This window comes from Rhinolophus ferrumequinum, chromosome 6, assembly GCF_004115265.2.
Source record: "Rhinolophus ferrumequinum isolate MPI-CBG mRhiFer1 chromosome 6, mRhiFer1_v1.p, whole genome shotgun sequence".
Taxonomy (NCBI): domain Eukaryota; kingdom Metazoa; phylum Chordata; class Mammalia; order Chiroptera; family Rhinolophidae; genus Rhinolophus; species Rhinolophus ferrumequinum.
In genome coordinates this window covers 18,498,447-18,518,738 of record NC_046289.1, presented here as the reverse complement: position 1 = coordinate 18,518,738, position 20,292 = coordinate 18,498,447, and the positions used below count along the sequence as shown (strand labels likewise).

At 40.8% G+C, this 20,292-nt stretch overlaps 1 protein-coding gene across 2 annotated transcripts in view; it reads right to left on the bottom strand.

Annotated features, from left to right (window-relative positions):
• Positions 1-20,292, bottom strand: part of STON2 (stonin 2) — a 128,407-nt gene that overhangs the window by 9,156 nt on the left and 98,959 nt on the right. For both annotated transcript variants that reach the window (XM_033109591.1, XM_033109592.1), the window contains one exon: positions 2,832-4,670. In XM_033109591.1, the coding sequence (XP_032965482.1) occupies positions 2,832-4,670 (1,839 nt within the window). The remainder of the gene's footprint in view (positions 1-2,831; positions 4,671-20,292) is intronic.

Here is a 20,292-nt window from a genome sequence, read left to right as displayed (position 1 = left end):
TTTTATAGATGAGGAAAATGAGATTTCTGAGAGGTTTAAGGAAATTGCCTGAGGGCACACAGCCATTAAATTGTAGTGCTGGGAATATAACTCAGATCTGACTGACACCAAATTATGTCCCAAACTCCTCTCAATGTACTGCCATAAATTTAGATCACCACAAAGTACGTAAAGGAGTTTCTTAATTTAATTCAATAGCAACGTGAACTACAGTTTTACCTAATTATCCTTATTTACACATTGTTGGACTACTGAGAAAACAACACTCTTTCTTGATTCCCAGCATTAATTAATGGACGTGTAGGGCTGGTGGACAGATAGAGAAGTGCAATTTTGAAAATTAGTATAGTTTAATTTATAGTAATCAGCCCACATGTTATGTCATCTTCCTTAATGAAGTTGAGAAAATTTAGCATTAAAATTCAGATTTCCATTTTCCATAAAAGAAAGCTACCTATGAGGACAGAATGTTTTGTTTCATGGCGGATGATCTGGAAAAGCAACAGAACTGATGCTTTGTTCTGGTGCCTTCTAGGATTAAGAAAAACTCCTGAAATTAGGATGGGCAGGGTCCTGGTAGAAGACAAAGAGATGGGGACTATACATGCACAGAGCTGGGCTGGACCCTGCTGGCGGAGCCTTGCTGGAATTCAATGGCAGCTTGTTAGTCTTTTGGTGGCTGGAAATGGGATAAAGCAGCTGTGGCTGCAGGCTTGAGATGCCAGCAAAACCAGAGGTGCAAACCTGCGGACCCATCCTGCCTGTGGTGTGACCGCCCTGCCTGCTGGGGGCTAGGGATGCAGGGCCATCGCAGGTGGGAATAGCCATGCAGAGTTTCGGGCCTCCTTCACAATGCAGGTATGAGCATTGCGGAAAATAATCTGTAAAAGGCACCTTCACAAGACTGTCTGATGACCAAGACAGAAGAGTTCCGAAAAGGTATAATTACCAATAACTCATCATCAATTCTCTGGTTTCATGGATGGAGCACTGGATGGGGGCAGCAGGGGCTGGGCACAGTGAATACCACCAGCAATGGTAAATCTCTGTTCTCGTATTTCAAGTTTGTGTCTATTTGGTGTCATCTACTAAGAGGCAGCTGTGGTATTGCGAAAAGGATGTGGCTTTGTAACTTCAGATGAGTCATATCACTTCCTGGTCCTTAATTTTCTCAGATGTAGAAGGAAAAGGTTTGAGTTCGTTATCCCCAAATGCCCCTTCTAGCTTGAAAAATCCAATAGTTCTACATTAAGTTATCTGAATCCATGCTTAGTATACTTAAGAGCTAAAAATTCCAATATACATAAATCTGAGGCCGTATCTTTTCCCATGTCAAGTGTCTAGCAGGTCAAACAGTAATTTTCTCCCTGTCACCTCTGTTCTCTTCCCAAGGGCTCTGTGCCAAAGGAGAATTCAGGATTTCTCCTTTCTTCCGTCAGATGGGCCTTGCGGATGAGGTAGAAATCACTGTGCTATCACCCCAGGGAATATAGTGCTGTTTAAGGGGAAATGAATTAGCAAGCACAGCTAGGAAGACTTTGTTTGAAAAATTCTGTCATTTTAGAAATAGAGCGTGGCAAATCCAGCCTCAGACACAGAGGTCCAATTGTCTCTCCAATTTGCACCGCTACACCCAGCGTCTGATACAGAGTGCCTGGTGTGTGTCCACTGCTTGGAATGCCTGGAGAGCGGACCAGATCATACTGTCTGTTGCCATCCCATCATATTACACTTAGAGTATGATAACACAGCCTCTCCACACTCAGAACAGGAAATGAAGACTCTGAACACACTATTAGGATTTAATACTGAGAATGGAAAGAAGAATATCTGCATCCGAGGAAGAAATTTCAAACAAGAGTTTTGCCAAACCTTATTTTTTGTGCTCAGCTAACTTATCCACTTTTGTTAACAGACGAGCCAAGATTCTTATAAACAAGAAGAGAAGTGGTTTAAAAGATCAAAGGATTGCGGGCTTACTGACTGCCATTGGGGTCACCCAGACTTACTGTAATAAATAAGGCTGCTAGAGCTGGTTTGATTACTTCCTAGTTTTGTCCTTTCACTAAGTCTCACTGGACTTATGAGGCAAGTCATTGCCTTCTGGGCCCACTCAAGCTCAAAAGCACCCCTGATAGCTGTGAGCAGGCCAGCTCGGGCTGGTTAAGCTTTCTTTCTTTATTTAAGTCGAACATTCCTTCCTTTACTTTTTGTCTGATGGACTTTCAGCTGTTTTGGAACTTCACATCCTGGCTAGGTCAGAGGCCATCTCTCCTCTTTCCCATCCCCCGATTCCAACTCTGAGTTCAAGATGCTGTGATTCACAGGCCTGCCATAGGGTGGCTGGAATTACAAATCTGCTCCTCACCTGTATTGTACATATGATTCGCCATAAACTGGCCTTTTTACCTACACCGAGGGCAGAGTTGAAAAGATGTCTCTTCAGAACCCAGAAGCCTTCTACTAGGATCTGAAAACGGATAGCTTCCAGCACCACAGACCATACTTTAGTGGGTCAGAAAGGAATACCAATTTATAAGCTGTCCTGGAAAGCCGCTTAGCAGCTCAGCTGAAGAGAATAATGCAGTTTTATGGAAGAAATGCGATAGTTAAGGGGGCAAAAAGATGGCCGTAAACTGGGTCATCCCTGTTTGTTACTTACTTCACTCAAATACTTTTACTCTTCTGGGTCCCCCCTGCCCTCCATCACCATTCCCATCACACAACAAAACTCAGCACTTCGGAGGGGAATAACAATAGCATGTGGCACTCTGATGCCAGCTCGCTGGCAACTGTGTGGTGGTTTTCACAGACGGGAAGTCTCCACCTACCTGAGTTTTTATCGGGCAATCGGTTTATCCTCCATACAATGGAGTTAAAGGCATGTTCATACTTGGCAGTTCCCAGAGTTACCCTCATGACCGGCTCAGAGCCAGATACACTAGTGGAGCCGAAACTGGCCCCCCGGTTCACTTTGGCTTTCAGAGACTTTTCTCCCAGGACGCTTTCCCTGCGGAAGTTTTTCACCCACTCACTGGGCACAGGGTAGCGAACCATCACATTCTCACAGGGAACCTGAGTGAGAGGGTCACAGTTAGAGGAGAAGCCGGTGGACATCCTTAGCCAGCTCTGCACCTCCACCTCTGCCCCATTGATGCTTGCTGCCGTCCTGAGCGTGAAAGGCAAGGTCTTCTCAGCAAATACTGTCCGGAACCGCATCAGCTCAAAGCGGCACGCATCCAAAGGGTTGAACAGAATAACCCGTGAGTTGTTGAATACATCCTCGTCCACACAGCCATGAAAACGGCACTCATGGAGCTTGATCCACTTTGTGGTGGTGGTCGGCATGATGTCTTGCCGGGAAACGATTTCGTTCCCTTTGATGAGGACGTCATTGAGGCCCAAGCGGCATTCCGCAAGCCCAGACAGGAAACTCAGAATGTGGATCCGTGTCAAGATGTGGTGCTGGAGAATCTGGCTGTCTCCTCTGCTCACAATGCCAGAGAATTCATCTCTGACATCCACTGTAATCTCCTCCTCAAGGTAGTTCAAGCCGACCGTGCTCAAGTCCATCGACAACACCGGCAGATCCATGAGCTGGTTCTGAACTGCACGGATGAAGCTCAGGAAGTCATCGTAATTGGTGGTGCCCAGCTTAATCACTTGCTCCCTCTCTGCTGTGTGGGCAACAGCAGGTTTGGGCTGGTATTTCTTCTTCTCCTTGTAGGTGACACGGTCTATCCGCAAGCTGTGGATCCTGCCATTCTCATCGTAGTTTTGGAGTCGGGGTTCAGAAATCTCGTGGCAGATCTCCAGCTTAAACTCACGGAATGGTTTTTCTAGGCCCTGCTCATAATACAGCTGCAGGTAACCACTGTCTGTCAGTTTGATGTAGATGGGTCCCCAGTGCCTGGAGGACATGATGTTTTTCTTCTCAGGGATCCTTAGCATCATTGGCCACCCATTCCTGGGCTGGGACAGTGCTGAAGCAGGCAGGTGGTCGCCTAGTTCAATCCAGCCTCCTGGGTCATCATCAGTTAGTGTCGCATTACCTAAGTGATCAGGGTCATCAATTTGGAGTTGTTTGAGTTTTTCAACAGCATCAGAGTGTGACTGGTTTTTGCTTGAGTCATCAAAACTGATGGCATCCTGGTAGATGACAACGAGAGAATCTCTTTGGCTTTTGCCTGTGGTGCTGGAAATGGAATTGTTTTGGGAACGCCTCTCCTGCTCCTCAAAGAAAGCGCTGAAAGGGTTGATAGGGGAGGGTTGTACATCCTGTAGAGTCTCATTCAGGAAAGGATTGGTTGCCCTCCATGGTGGAGCTTCAGTTATGGAAGGCGGATGGTTTAAGGAGGAAATGTCCAGCTTCTGAACTTTGGAGAAGTTCACTAAAGTGCTCTTGGGGCGTTCCCTCTTCTTAAATGACCCAGTTGAGTTATAAGGTACACCTGGGATCACAGATGCACTAGGTGGTGTGTTTGCCTTCAGGGGAGAGGTGATGGGTGGCAAAGGGCAGCTGACTTCATTGTCATCAAAAGTGACCCAGCTAGGGAAATGAGCAGAGGTCACTGGAGTGGCAGGGTGTCCATTCATGGCTGGACTGCTGGCCTGCCAGCTGATGGCCTCCATCTCTACCTCTTCATCTTCCTGGAGTGAGGAAGAATTGTCTAAAAGGAAAAGAAGAACATATGAGGGCTGCTATCCAGGGCCTCTGGAGGTATGGGAAACTGAGGTGAGGGAATGAGGGATGACTGGAATTTTAGCTGAAATCCAGTAAATTCCAAAGCAGCTCATTACCTGTCTCAAATGCTTAGTTTGGGCACAGATCTCATAATTCTGTAATAAACACACTAGTGGGGCCATATATAAACGACAGTAAGAATGCAAACCAGTCTATTGGTACACAAGTACTGGTAGGATCAAGGTCCCTTGCGATTTAACTCTTATACATTCTCCCTTTACTTTATAGATGTTCGTGGAATAGATGTTTTCTTTACTCTGCCCTAAAGAATGTATCCTTAATTTTTAAACATTGAAAACCACTTCATACACAAAATGATATACAGCTGATCTCATTGAATAAAACAAGTTATCTGCTCCAAGTAATAATACGATTGCAAATAATATAACTGGAGGGATTTTTTCCCCCCAAATGTAATGAATAAATAGTAAAGACAAAATGTTAACATCCTTAATATGAAATAAGTTCATACAAGTGAATAAGAAAAATACAAAAACTCCAATAGAAATACAGGCAAAGGACATATACAGACAACTTAGGGAAAAGAAACTAAAAATGTCTAATAAGCCTGTGAAAAAATGTCCAATCTCACTAGTAATAAGAAAAATGCAAATAAAAAAAAATCAGTGAAGATTTAAAGTTTTTAGTTTTCAAAGAGAATAAGGGTGCTATGATATGAATAGTAAACAGAACTTTAATGGGATTGCAAATTGCTACAAAGTCTCTGAAAGTGGCCTGGCAAGTATTAATGATCTTACACGTGTTCATAAACAATGACTCAAGGAAATAAATCCAACTTGTGAACCAAGTTTTGGGTGAATGTTAAGAAATTGAGGTATACAATAGAATAATACCCAGCTATTTAAATGTTTACAAGTATTCAGTAACATGAGAAAATGTTCATGATATAATGTCTTCTATTTTCTTTAAGATACCTTTCTATCTTGGGGTTTATTTACTTTAAGGGAAAAAAAAGTTATTACAAATAAAACTCCACCCTAGCAAGGCATTCAAGGAAAGAGCTATAGGACTTGAGTTTTCATGTGGAGAGATTCAAATCTTCTCAGTAGCATAAAAACCCTGTGTGTGTCTGCTGGGAAGGGAGTGGAAAATGCGGCCGTTAGCAAGGAGGAGTGGATTCTGATGAAGGAATAGCACAGGAAACAAATCTGTATCTGGCATGGAGTAGAAACTCACTACGTTTGTTGATTGAATGTGTAAGAACAGAAACTTTGCTTTGGGGCAGTTCTTCCACTCTCTCTGTCTCTGGAGTAATGTGTTCGGGTATCTTTGCCACCATTTCACCTACTGTTTTCACTGCCAGGATTTGGAATCAAAGAGAAATGGATACTCAAATGCTTCCGTTTTCTGACCACCTTGGTAAACTTTCATGAATGTTACCTCTAACCATACCAAATCAGCACTGCCACACATATTTGCAAATATAATTACACGTGGATAGAATGGCAGGCTTGTCATTCATCTTTCCAAACATATTTGTTCAAACAAATAGCAATTCTCTCTACTAAAAAACATCAGTTTCAATAATGTAGGTTGAATACATGAGTACACATACATATCCACACCAACCCCAGAAGTACAATGAGCAAAACGTACTTTCTACATGTATAGCACCACAAAAGGATTTCAAAGCATTTTAAAATTAAAGATGACATTATCATTCAAATTAATCGTTAATCCACTGCGGTGGATTTATTTCTGGAAAATAAAGGGAAAAGGGTCAGAAACAACCTTGGTTTGTAGGATTTATATTTCATGTATTACTACTACTATATTATTATTGTTGTTGTGAAGATGATGATGATGGTGAAGGCAATGATGATGAAGGCTAAAGGGAACAATGTGGCCCTTTAAGTTTATGTTTAAGATTATGTTTAAGTAAAACATAATCACTTCCTTGGAACGGTAACTGATCTTCCTTAGAGAACTGGAAAAGGGGCGTATCTTAACATGCATCCATTTCTAATGAAGGTTCTCTGCAGAGTTTTTGTAATGTCGCTGTCCCACCCAGTCTGGCAGTGTATCAGGGACATCCTTTTGGCCTTGGAGCTATCACCACTCCCCAGTTTAAAACAAGCTCAAGCCTCTTCCTTTAAAGGTGGCTCTCTGCCAAAACTGTCAAAGGATTCCCTTCTGTTGGGAATCTTATCCCCAAAATCGCATTTCTCATCTTCCTCTCCCGAGTCAAAACAGAAGGAAAATAAACAAATAAGTAAATAAAGGTCTTTGTCTCCACTGAGGATAATTTTCTTACAATAAATATTTTTTTAAAACCAAGTTATTTAAAATCACACCAAGTCCTGGATAGTTTTAAAGCATTAGACTCACAATTTAAATGAAGGGTCTTTATACTTGGAGGGGAATTTTTAAAAATTAATTTCTAGAGATTCTATATTCTTTTTGACAGCCATTAAAAAGTATCAGAAGACTTTGTTACAAAATTTTCTCTCTTTTGGCAATTCATCTCTTGTGATTACAACCTGTCTTAAAAAAAAAAAAATCCATCCGGGGGCGGCCAAGATGGCTCAGTTGGTTAGAGCACGAGCTCTGAACAAGGTTGCCAGTTCAATTCCTGCGTGGGATGGTGGGCTGTGCCCCCTGCAACTAAGATTGAAAATGGCGACTGGACTTGGAGCTGAGCTGTGCCCTCCACAACTAGATCGAAGAACAATGACTTAGAGCTGATGGGCTCTGGAGAAACACACTGTTCCCCAATATTCCCCAATTAAAAAAAAAAAAAATCCATACTTTGGGATGGTAGTGGATTATAGGTCAAATCTCTGAAAGTGATAATTTGTTTTACTATTAAGTCATTTATAAATAAAAAATATCATAATAAAGACACTTTATAGATAAAAAGCAAAAGTAGTCCATAGTTCACATGAAAATAAAGCATTTTTTTGATAAGATAGAGAATTGAAAATTCCCTCCCTTTTTTCAATTAGTTTTAGGTTCACAAAACAACATAACGATTAGACATTTATACCTCTCACAGTCATAACCCCACAAAGTCTACTACCCGTCTAACATCGTATATAGCTGTTACAATAATATTGACTATATTCCCTATGCTGTACTTTACATCCTGTGACCATATACATATTTGTGTGTGTGTGTGTGTGTATATAATTATAGTTGACATTAAATATTATATTAGTTTCAGGTGTACAGTGCAGTGGTTAGGCATTTATATGATCTATGAAGTGATCCCTCCGATAAGTCCAGTACCCATCTGACACCCTACATAATCTTCACAACATTTTTTATTATATTCCCCATATTGTATTTGACATCCTCATGACTACCAATTTGTAAGATAAAGCATTTCTTGAGGTGAACCCGAGGACTGCCAAATACTACTTAAAAAAACTTATCCTTTATTAACATTGACTTCCTTTCTTGTGAGCTCTTATTTTGCATTATTTACCGATGACTGAAAAAAATCTTCAATTGTTTTTACAAAGGTTAGGTCATATGTTAAAGTTTTTTCTTTAGGACTTTCACATATAAAAAATAACATCTATACAGAAAATTTGGGGGAGAAAATATTTGCATCACATGTGATAAAAACTTAATGTACTTAATATGTAATGACAGTGTATACTTAATAAAAATGGGTACACTTTCACAAAAAAATTGGATGAGAACAGACAATTTACTAATGAAGAAATGTAAATGTCCAATAACTATTGGAAATAAAGTTTAACCTTCTAAAACAATAAATACAATTCTCCATAGGTCATAGAGACCAAGAGATAAAAAAGAATAATCATCATTGGTGACATGGGTAAACTTACACTCTGATAAAAAAATCTTTCTAGAGGTCAATTTGAAATTTTGTATAAAAGTCTCAAAAAATTGTGACTAAGAATTCTACTTATAGGAGTCTATTCTAAGGAAAGAACAAGACAGGCATACAACTATGTATAGAGTGGTGTGTTTTATCACTGAAAAATTGGAAATGACCTAAATGCCCAATAATGGGAGACTGGTCATATCAAAAAAATTGTGATACCCTTAAAATGGAATCCCACAGAGCTCTGAAGACAAAGCTATTGATGCATGTTTATTCACATGGAAGCTGATCACGATACACTATATTGTTGACTGAATAATAACAAGAGCCTACAATCTGGAGTCAGATTGTCTGGGTTTCCATTCCATATCTGCAGCTTATTAGCCATGAGACTTTGGGCAAGTTGTTTAATTTATCTGCATGGCACTTTTTCCATTTATGAAATTAGGAAAATATTAAATCCTACCTGACAGGATTACTGGGAAAATTTAATACAGATATTAGCAGAATTGTGCCTGGCAAATAATAAATGTTCAGTAGATGTTAGCTGCTATTATTCTTACTGTTATTACTGCTGCTACTAGAATGATACATTTCCATGATATAATGTATTTACGTATTAAAAAACTTTGGAGTATAACAACGTTTTGATGTGAAAAACAAATATCTCATGTTGGGTAAGAAATGATTAAAAAATTTTTAAATCTGTATTCTTTCTTTAAAAAATTCTGTATTGCTTACAAATAAAGAAATAATGAAAGGTCATAGTATATCTTTATTACTCCTACTAATTAACTTTAGAGAAAGAAAACAAACAGCTTAGCTGTAGCGCATGTTGATAAAGCATCAGTTAGATCTTTCCTAAGACACTTATGACTGGTGTGGCTGATAACAGAAATAATGAGGGGGTTTAAAAAAAAAAAAAAAAGGCAGGAAATTTCTCCAGTAAGAAATAGGCAAAAACTAATTATCTCCAGAACAAAATGAACTATCACCCACAATTCCATTTTATTGACTTATTAAAACAAAACCCCAAACAAAAATCAAGCATTATTTTAATTACTCTCTCTTCTACTTGCTACCTCCAAATTGCTTTTATTATATTGGGCCGCTGCCAAACAAAAGCCATGTATAAAGATCTCCTGCTACACCACAGGATGATTTTCAGTACCTGCGAGCTTCCTAGTTAGTGTCTAAAGAGAAATGGTGGATTCTTTTAATGTTAAACCACAATCTATTTTAAATTCCCAAAAGATTAAATAATGATTATAATGGTAACAAAAGCCACCAAATTGAAGAAAAAGTAAGCACTATGGGGAAAAAAATTAAGAGTTTTTATGATATTTTGAATTTAGCAGATATTCTGTCATCTTCTTCCCCCATGTGTTAACCCAATTTGTTAACAAAATGATAAACGCAAAAAATCTTATTAAGAGTTGTTCATTCGAAATGGAACTACCTTATGACCCGCAATTCCACTCCAAGGTATCTATCTGGAGAAATCCAAAATTCTAATTTGAAAAAATTTATGTACCTCTATGTTTACTGCAGCACTATACACAATAGCCAAGAAATGGAAACAACTGAAATGCCCATCGGTAGATGACTGGATTAAGAAACTGTGGTACATTTAGACAATGGAGTATTACGCAGCCATAAAGAAGAATGAAATCTTACCATTTACAACAATATGGATGGACCTAGAGAACATTATGTTAAGTGAAATAAGTCAGACAGAGAAAGATAAGTACCATATGATCCCACTTACATGTGGAATCTAAAGGAAAGAATAAATGTACGAACTAATCAGAAACAGTCTCAGCGACATAGAGGAAAAACAGGGCTGCTAGATGGGGGGGCGGGGGGTGGAGATTAGGGGGAAGGTGAGGGGATTAGAAAGCACAATCAGTAACCACAATATTGCCACGGGGTTACGAAAGTCAATTTGGGGAATGTAATCAATAGTGTTGTAAAGATTGTGTAGGGTATCCGATGGACACTTGTCTCATTAGGGAGACCACCTCAGAGAAGATGTAGGTGCCTGATCACTGCACTGTACACCTGAAGCTGAACAATAATGAATGTCAACTACGATTTTATATATATATATATATATATATATATATATATATATATATATTTACAAGAAGTGGAATACAGCATTAGGAATAGAGACAGTAGAAATGTAGGGGCCGTGTGTGATGTCAGAAGGGTAGTGGATGGGGGGCGGGGGGTTTTCACTGTGTGAGGGATATAAATGACAAAGGTCTAACTATTACATTGTTTTGTACACTTGAAACTAATTAAAAAAAAGATTTGTTCATTCGAATTCATTAGCAGTGGCAAGAACAAATATCTTAGATCAGTTTTCTCAGCATAAGATAGCAGTCACTGTTATTATATACAAGAACATATGCTTACAACTGTATAACCAGCCTCAGATACACAGTAGGCACTTAAATATGTGTGGAGTGATCTGTAAAGTGAAAAGAGGAACAAAGATCACAACATTTTGGGATTTGAAGAGATTTTAGAAATAATAAAACTTTGCCCCTTCATTTTGCTGAGCAGCCTGAGGCTCAGTGAGATTAAGTAAACTCCCCAAGGTGACATTAAAAATCAAGTCCTACGTTTTCCACTAACTCTGGTTATTTTCTTGATGCTTGTTCACTAAGCTAAAATCTGGTTACTTTTTCCCATTACTTTTGAGATTGGCAAGAGTTATCTTGACATTCAACTTTCTAGGAACATTGTTCAGTGGGGAAAAGAAGTTGACTAAACAAGGATTAACATCCATTTATACAGAGAAGCTTTTGGGCATCAAGTCAGGTGATGTCATCCCTGATATGTGAATGTGTATGGGTGAAAGGAGTTAGTCATCTGAACTTTATCAAGGGAGCTTCTAACTTGGATAAAATACACTGGGATCTACTGATTCATCATAATACACTGATAAAAAGAAGAGTCAAAGGGTCTGAATGTATTCATCTGTCCTAGCACCGTCCTGGAGAGAGGATGCTTTGATGCTGGTAAAGTTATATGGTCAGAGATCTCCCCAAAGTAAAGAAGCCAATCCATCAAACTACGGTTACAACTTACCATTACTTGATGGAATCCCTATCAAGAACAGTTGACACCCCATTCCAAGCCAACTAAAGAGAAGTGAACAAAGAGGGGTTCCTACAGCCTGGGCTCTTTGGGATGGACCATCAAACTCTTCTATAGGGTGACAAGAAGTGGAAAGGTCTCTTTTGGTTCAGGAGCTTAGATGAGAAGGAAGAGCATCCAGAAGTTACTGTAAAGGGAACATATAGTCGGGGCAAGAGGAGAAAAAGGGTCGTCATTCTGACTCTGAGTTGACCATAGTTTTTATGCTCAGGAAGTGCCAGGCTGGGGACCAAGAAAAGGACTGCCTGGAGGAGCACTGGGCAAGTTCCCAGAAATGGTGGCAGGCCTCCAGTGCCCACGCCCTTACTGCGACCACGACAGGTGACTCATCAGGACTGCCTGTCCCCCTGCCACAGTGAAGGTGTCATTCCTGTGTGTGTCTCTACGTACTCACTCGCTATTCACCTGGTTACCATGTGAGGATACACCCCAGCAATTACCCAGGACGCTTGTAAGATCCAAGGAACCCTTGGATGCCTAAGGGGGTGGGGAAGTTCTTGGAATTTAGTGAAGGACTAAGGGTGAATTAGTGTATCCTAAGGGAGGGTTTCAAAGGGACTGAACACTGCTGTGACAATTGGTCAGAGATCTCAGTTGCTAAGAGCCTCATCACTCTTGGGCGAGCAGGTAAAATCCAGTTTCAGGCTGTGTAAGATAATCCCCAAGTCCTGGAACTTCCAAGAGAGGCAAAGACACACCTCACTACCTTTACTTCACTGCAATAGTTAGAGACAGAGAAAATAACCAGGTTTACTAAGTTTTGGGTGCACCCGAGGATTAGGGCTTGATGATCCTCCTGGTTATGTTGGGGAGTAACCAGAAAACAGCTATGCCACAGAGAGGATGTCACAGTGACCAAATGAAGTGAACCTAGAAGTTTCAGTCTCACTGATGGCTCTGTCATCTCCCTCTCTACTCCCTTCGATACATGGGTCTACTTTTGACTGACACTAATGTCCCACCGATCGGTGTATGCCCCTGTGGAGCTGAAACTCACCATCCTCTTTACATATCCTTGTAAGTCTGATAGCCACTGCACGGCTGCCTGCACCACGGGCATGGACCCATGCCCACTTCTTCTGGGAGTGGAGCTTAGGAGTCTCATCAGTCTCTTCCAGGCACTTCACCTGCCTGGAAGTGTCTTATCCTAATGGGCTTATATCCTCAAAGCACACACAGCAATGCCTTCTTACCCTTCATAGTCCCCAAACAGTGACATAGTAGAGCCGGTCTACTGTGGACCACATTCAAAGTCTGATCATTTTGAACCTCAGTGATGGGAACTGCTACTTCTCCAAAAATTCTGCAAATTTGGTCAGGGGCTCATGGTAAGGGCAAAGAAAGAGAATTTGGGGGGCTCTCGCACATATGCTTGTGTACACATGTATTGGGGATGAGAAGAGCAGGTGTTCTGAGTCTGTATCAAGCCTGTTTATCTTCCATTTGTTAACTTTGCCAGATTATAATACAGCTTCCAGGAAACATTGAAAAAGCCTGTTGGGTACAGGGGGTATAATCAGTTGGGCTAAGAGTATAGAAAGGTGAAGAGCAAATCCGACCAGCTGAAAGAATCTCTCCAAATGATTACCTTTCACCTACATTTCTCAAAGCGCATTGCTCTTTATATGGATTTTCCAGAAATAACAACAAAATAACCAAACAGCTTCTATATGCAGTAAGCCACCTCTTTCAATTGAATTTGGAGTTGGTAATTTAATTTCATTTCAGTTCTTGTCCAGCTTCCTTTTAGTTACCAAGATCAAATGAGACAGTTTGACAGACTAACGGGAGATGCAAGTTATAAGCTGTAAACATATCAAATTAAGATAATCTCTTAGCATGACAACAGATTTATTCTAGCAGGTAGGCAGAGATTCATTTGTACTCCTGAACCCCTCAAATTTTTCAGAAACCTCCGAAAGTAGGTAACCGACAGGCAAACACAGAGTAAAAAACTATTTCCAGATGATTCACACACTCAGTACTTGTCCTGACTTGCAACAGCACCCACAGCATTCAGCATATATATACTAGTGTCTCCTGGGTGGATAGCAGACCCATTAGGGAAAGGCTAGCTGCACTGCGGCTTATACTGATGCTGGATTGAGTTCCTGGCCCCATGTTGGTCTCCATGCCTGTTTTGTGCCACCATAGGCTATAGAGGGTCACGACTGGGCTCTGGGGTCAGACTGACCTGGCTCTGCCATTAGAAAACTGAGATCTTGAGAACATTACTTAACTCTCTCTAAACCTCAATATTTCTCAATTCTTAAGGTGAATAATACTTCCTTTATAGGGTTGCTGTGAGGATAAATGAGATCATTAACGAACATTGAATTTAACTGGCCCAGTGTGTAATAAACATTAGCTATCACAAAAAATATGTAAATATTATTATTTCAGTCTTCTTAAGGAAGCAAAAGAGAGGGGAGGGGAGGAAGCGGGGAGAGACAATGCCTTTGAAGTTATATTATCAGTCTGATGGAGCGAGAAGGAAAGGAGGGAGAAGAGTGGAAGGAAGGGAAAAGGGGATGGAGAAAAAGAGAAGAATGTTTGTTTTAGGTTATGATTTCATGAGTCCAAGTATTTCCACAATTATTGCAGAGATAAATCCCCCAAGGCTGGGGAATTACAAGGAATATAAGAGTGTGCATTCAAAATGCACTGTGACTATAACAAAGCAGTACTAGAATCTACCACATAAGGGAACTGTTAAATCGTGAGTACACTTGGGTCAAGACAGAACACCCAACTTTCTATTATCCCTCTAGTACTAAGAGTTGCCTTTGTAATTGCTGGGCAGGTCTATGATGTTTTCATATTCCAGACAAGTAGTCCCCAAAGTGGGGGAGTGCACCCAAGTTGGTATATGGGATGAGCCACTGTGGTATGGGAAGAAACTGGCAGAACTTCTCGTTTTGTTCACTTTTTAACCCATCCTTTAAACATTGCTAATTTTTCTTTATATGTTATAAAACATTTACTAAAATACCTACTGTGTTTGTAACTTATAAGTAAATTTATAATATAGATAGCATACTTACAAATAAACATACAAATATTAGAGGATCATAATCAAAGCTTTAGAAAAACATGACCAAATATTTAGAGGAAACTGGTTTAGTGCACTAGGCATATTTCAAATACTTAGCATAGGTACACACACACACACACACACACACACACACACACAGAAATCACCCCTTCCTTGCCCTTTGTAAGAGTGGGCTATTGTAACCAGAAAAACGGCCTTGCTTGTCAGACCAAAGGGAAAGGTATTTTGGCAAATAAGGATCTACTATTCCCTTAAACTCTGGTATTACTTGGGCAATAATTCAATCTTCATGCCCCAGCTCCCTGATGGCCATGCTAACAAATCATCTCAGGCTTTCCCTGTTGCCTGGAATCTAGCTAAACATGACATCAGCACTAGCCCTCCTTGACTTCTAGAAAGTTTTAAAACCAGTCTTCAAATTCTGCAGAAATTATGAAACCGACCTAAACAAATACCTGTTCAGTTGCTGCCAGAGCCTAAGATTATACGACCTATTACAAACACCAGTCTCTTCACATCCCTTTCTTGGCATTACTCCCGGTGCCCAACGACTACATAGCAATGATAGAAGAGGGAATGTCTGTGAGGTCTTGAGCCATGCCAGCGTCATCACTAGCTTTATAGCAAGTGTCTTTTTTTTAAATTGGGGAACATTGGGGAACAGTGTGTTTCTCCAGGGCCCATCAGCTCCAAGTCGTTCTCCAATCTAGTTGTGGAGGGCGCAGCTCAGCTCCAAGTCCAGTCGCCATTTTCAATCTTAGTTGCAAGGGGTGCAGCCCACCATCCCATGTGGGAATTGAACCGGCAACCTTGCTGTTGAGAGCTCGCGCTCTAACCACTGAGCGATCCGGCCGCCCTATCGCAAGTGTCTTTTGAATCCAATGTTTTAACTCTCTTGTTGTTCATGTAATGGGTTGAGACAGTTCCTTTTGCTGTCACTAAAGTCAGCCCACATGGCTCAGAGGGGAAGGACAAAGTCAATATGGTGAATGATATGGAGGGAAGGAATGTCGTTTTACCTGCTCTTCTCCTGCTACTTCGGGTAACGCCTTCACAATTGAACTTCCCCCCTCTCATTCAAGTCTTCATGGACTGTTCATCAAGATGTAGATGATGCGTATGACCGAAGCAAAGCCAGATTCTTGCTGGAAATCTTTAACGGTCTGGGTCTGACTCCAGCGCAGGAAAACGGTGGGAACTGACTTATTCAGATGGCAGCACCCTGAGGATCCTGCATCTTAAGTCCATGCTGACTTGAGCCTTCAGACTGCCAGGTTTCCTGACCAGCTGTGGGAGGTAGCAAGAATGGCCACAGATTTTCCTTTCTCTATCCGTGCTCTCGGGCAGTGCCCTCTCACACTGACTTTGAGCTATAGAGTGTGAGATTTGCTTTACTCAAGATCCAATACATCGAAATCAGAAACTTGAAAAGTGCTTGTGCAGTGGGGCGTCCCCTCTTTTTCTGTACTTGGAACCCAGGGACCATCATGTCTGCAGGGGGATGAGTGACCATGTGGAGGAGAAGCAAGACACTCTAGTCAACCAGGCAATGACTGCAGAGCCATGAGTGAGTCCCTAAGGACATCCGCTCTGCCTCGCACAGACTGGGAAGTGCTCGAGCTTGCCCAGATTGCTGATTTGCAGAATCTTGAGCTAAACAGATCATTATTTGGAGGCGGGGGGTGGGGGGGGGCACTAATTTTCAGGGTGGTTTGTATGTAACACAGTACAACCTGATACACCAATTTCCTGAAGCCTGAGTTTTCAGCTTTTTTTCTGATTTGTGAATTACTACATCTTTAGAATAAATTCCTTTTGCTTAAAGTTAGTAAAGTTGGTTTCTGTTGCTTGTAATTCATGCTCCTTAGCCTCCAGGCAAGAGGCAGATGAGATGATCTTTGAAGGAACCATAGGCAGATATAAGTTCCTCGAACCTTCCCAACTTGTCTGGCTATTGAGAAAAATCTGTTTTATTATTCCTCTCTACTCTCTTGCTCTTTTCATAAGGAAGTAGAACAGTATTCTTATTGCTTAAATAATACAAGACACATACTTCAAACACTGTAAGTTTGGAGGGAAGGAATTTTAAGACTCTTTTCCAAAGAACTGCCGTCTTTGACCTGGGTCGCCCTTGGCATTAAAAGGTGGAAATGAATAGGCCCTGCTGCACTGTAAAGTGGTCAAGAATATAGACTGCAGCTCCAGGCTGTTCACATTCTGGCTATTCCACCTACCAGCTATATGACCCGGGGCAAGTTACTTAAATGCACGAGGCCTCAACTGTAAAATGGAGATAATAATATGTACCTCTTAAGCTGTGGTGAGAACTGAGTTAATGTATACAAAATTTGCATAGTAAACATTACATAAGTACTTAGTATTATTATAACTATTCCTTAGAGTCCAAGTAGAGTCCTTAGGGAAATCCTGGAGACATTTGGTATTGTGGCAGCTTTGATAAAGGTTTTATTTCTAGTCCTGGTTCTGCCACAAACTCACTGTGGCCTTGAGTAAGTCTCTGTGCCATTTCCTCACTGTCACATGGGATAATTGTAATCTCTGTTCTTTTTGGAAGCAAATATGAAACAACACATGTAAATATGCTCCTAAACATTGGAAAGTTCTCAGCCGCCACTTGGTAAGGCCTGTAATTACTTTTCAGATATTGAGGTAGTTTTAGGTCCCAAATGAGTCCTACAATTCCTCATGCTAATTGAGTGGGTCCTGGGTGGGAAGTTATTGCATTTTCGAGATAGAAGACCATAAAAATGAAGAAAGCAGTCTTGGAATAAAGACTTATTTACAGATATATTAAACCAAAACTGTGTGTTAAGTTCCATACATTTCACATATCAAAGAGGTCATGGCATTTTCAAAAGTCTCTGAGACACTAAGTGTTTCTGAGGAAGGAAATGAAATCAAGTAACCGGAGAGTAGAGGAAAGTGGAAGGGCAGAAACACTCTCATAGCTTTATACATTCTGAACTGGCAAATGCCACTTAATTGGCTGGTTCCCCAACTGTCCCCAGGACCAGGGTTGAGTGTGTTTTGCCTCATTGGGGACAACTGAAGATTTAAGGCCCACGGAATCTACTGCACTCCTATGGGAATTCATCTTAAAGCACATTCGCTTTTATAAATGTTCCAGTCACCAAGTTCTAAAATAAATAACAGTTTGTTTCTATAAATGTCAAGAAGACTAAAGCTTTGGATAATTTTAAGGAAGCAAGTTGTGTTTTAGGAAATTTGGAAGGTGGAGACACTTACATAATCTTGCTGCCACCTGAGATGATGGATGTCACTGTCATAGTCTGTATCCTTCGGGCTGTCTCATCCTGCACATACACGTTCACAAACACACACGTATCTACCAAGTAGGGATTATTCTGCATATACAGTTCTAAAGCCTATGTTTTTTACTTAACGGTCTTAGATGAGAATTATCATGGGACAACATTCGCAACAGGCAATGCGGAAGACAGTAAGTCGCAGTTGTGCTTGGCAGTATGTGACCAAGCTGTTAGTATGAGCATTGTGTGTGCTAGTGGAGTTCGAAGGGCAGAGCATGTAAACATACTAATTCCAGTCCATATATGCAATGTCTAGCCACCTCAGTGGACAAGTGCAGGATGCATGAAAGTAATCAGAAAGTGTGAGACTGGAAAAAGGATAAGCAACGCTGATGATTTGTTTCATGAAGTAAATTTGACCCCGGTTGACATGTAAAGTCAGGGAGTTCAGTAGACAGAGATGAGGTAATGAATGGATCAGGACTTCTATTTTCAATTCTGAAGTTTCTTGCCTGGCTGTGACACACCGTGAAAGGTTGACAAAGGTACTCTCTTCCACTCTTTACCAATAGTAACCTCTGTGTGCTACATTGAGGACATTTCCTTGGGGTCTGAGTGGGTGTTCTCTGCAGCTAGACATACAGCACAATGGTATGTGTGGTTCTTTGTGGCCTTCTCTGCATATATGAGGGAAGTCAAGTGAAGGACATAAAAGGCAGAGGTTTGTTTCCTCAAAGGCTTTTCAGGAGCATGCACTGCATAGCATAGGAATTTCTATCCTATCTTCAAGAGCTGACTGTGGCAAATACGTTAGTCCTCATAAATTTGATAAAAGTTCTTAGTGAATAAAGAATAAGTAGTCCCAAAAATATTTTGAGAGGAAGAATGTAACTACTCTAAAACCTTAAGCTTTCTGGTTAAGATTAAGAGAGGTACGGGGTGTGTAAGAGGAGATAACCACACACAGTCTTTAGAATCAGGACAAAATGCAGTAAAAAGCTACGTTTACGGTGTCAAAGTATTTCATTTGATTTGGATTCTTGAAGACAACAGAGCCCTTGGCGACTTTTGGAATGTGTCAGGAGTACTCTGGTGACTTTGGGAGTAGACTTCCGGTTTTAGGGCAGCAGAGGTAGCTGGAAGGAGAGAGGGATAAGGACCCACCACCGCCTCCACCTCCAAGACAACAGAAGTGGCAAGGCTGACCCTCACCATCATGTATCAAAGGCCAGGTGCTCTGCCTAGAGCTGCAGTGAAACTATGTTATTTGATTCTGGAGACACCTGCATGAGGTAGGCCCTACCATTATGCCTACTTTATCGACGGGAACACTAAGGCATAGAGGTTAGGTGACATAACCAAAGTCACAGCCTTGTAAGTGGCAGAACCAGGATGTGAACCCAGGAGGTCTGAATTCACCACCCTCAGCTAGAGTGCTCTGGTATACTGCAGCACTGACACTGCAGCTCAGAGTCTTAGAAGTAGCTAATCCTGAGCAAGTTTCTCAATGTCTTAGCCTCAATTTCCTCACTTTTAAAAAGGATAATAAAAATCTGGTTTATCCATGACAAAATGGTTGTGAGGACCAAATGAGACATGTGAATGCCATTTGTAATATATGGCATGCAGTATAATTTAATTTTTTTTTAAATTATTACTGATGAAAGAAGAGAAGGAGGACACTTTTTTTTTTCATTTTGAGAGTATTTGTTTTTGTTTAGGATAAAAGTTTTAATTTTAATAATCAACATAAGGCAATGAAAATAAATGATAGTCACTGGTAGGTATTCTAAGTATTGAGAAAAAGCAAGAAACATTCCCTGTTTCAAGAACTTGTGATTAGAAAGAAAAAAAGTGATTATTTTGACAAGACAGTGACTTTGAATGGCTCCTTGGGGGGCTCTGTAGCTCCAGTGATAAAGCCTCCGCTAATTTCTGGCAGGCAAGTGACACTTCCCTTTCCTGAAGTGTTAATGAACTCTCAAGGATGTGTGGCTCTCCAGGTAATGACTTCCTGTTCCACGAAAACAAAACACAGCAGCTGGAAATAACAGCCGATGCCTGGTGTCTATTCTACATCCTAGAACTTCCATTCTTAGTCTAGTCTGAAGAATGCTTCTCCAGCTCAAGGCCTCTAAAGCCTCAGCTGTTTCACATGGGCAAAAATACCAGAATTTGAAAGCCAAGGTTAGAGTTACCTGTGAGCAAAGTCTCCCTG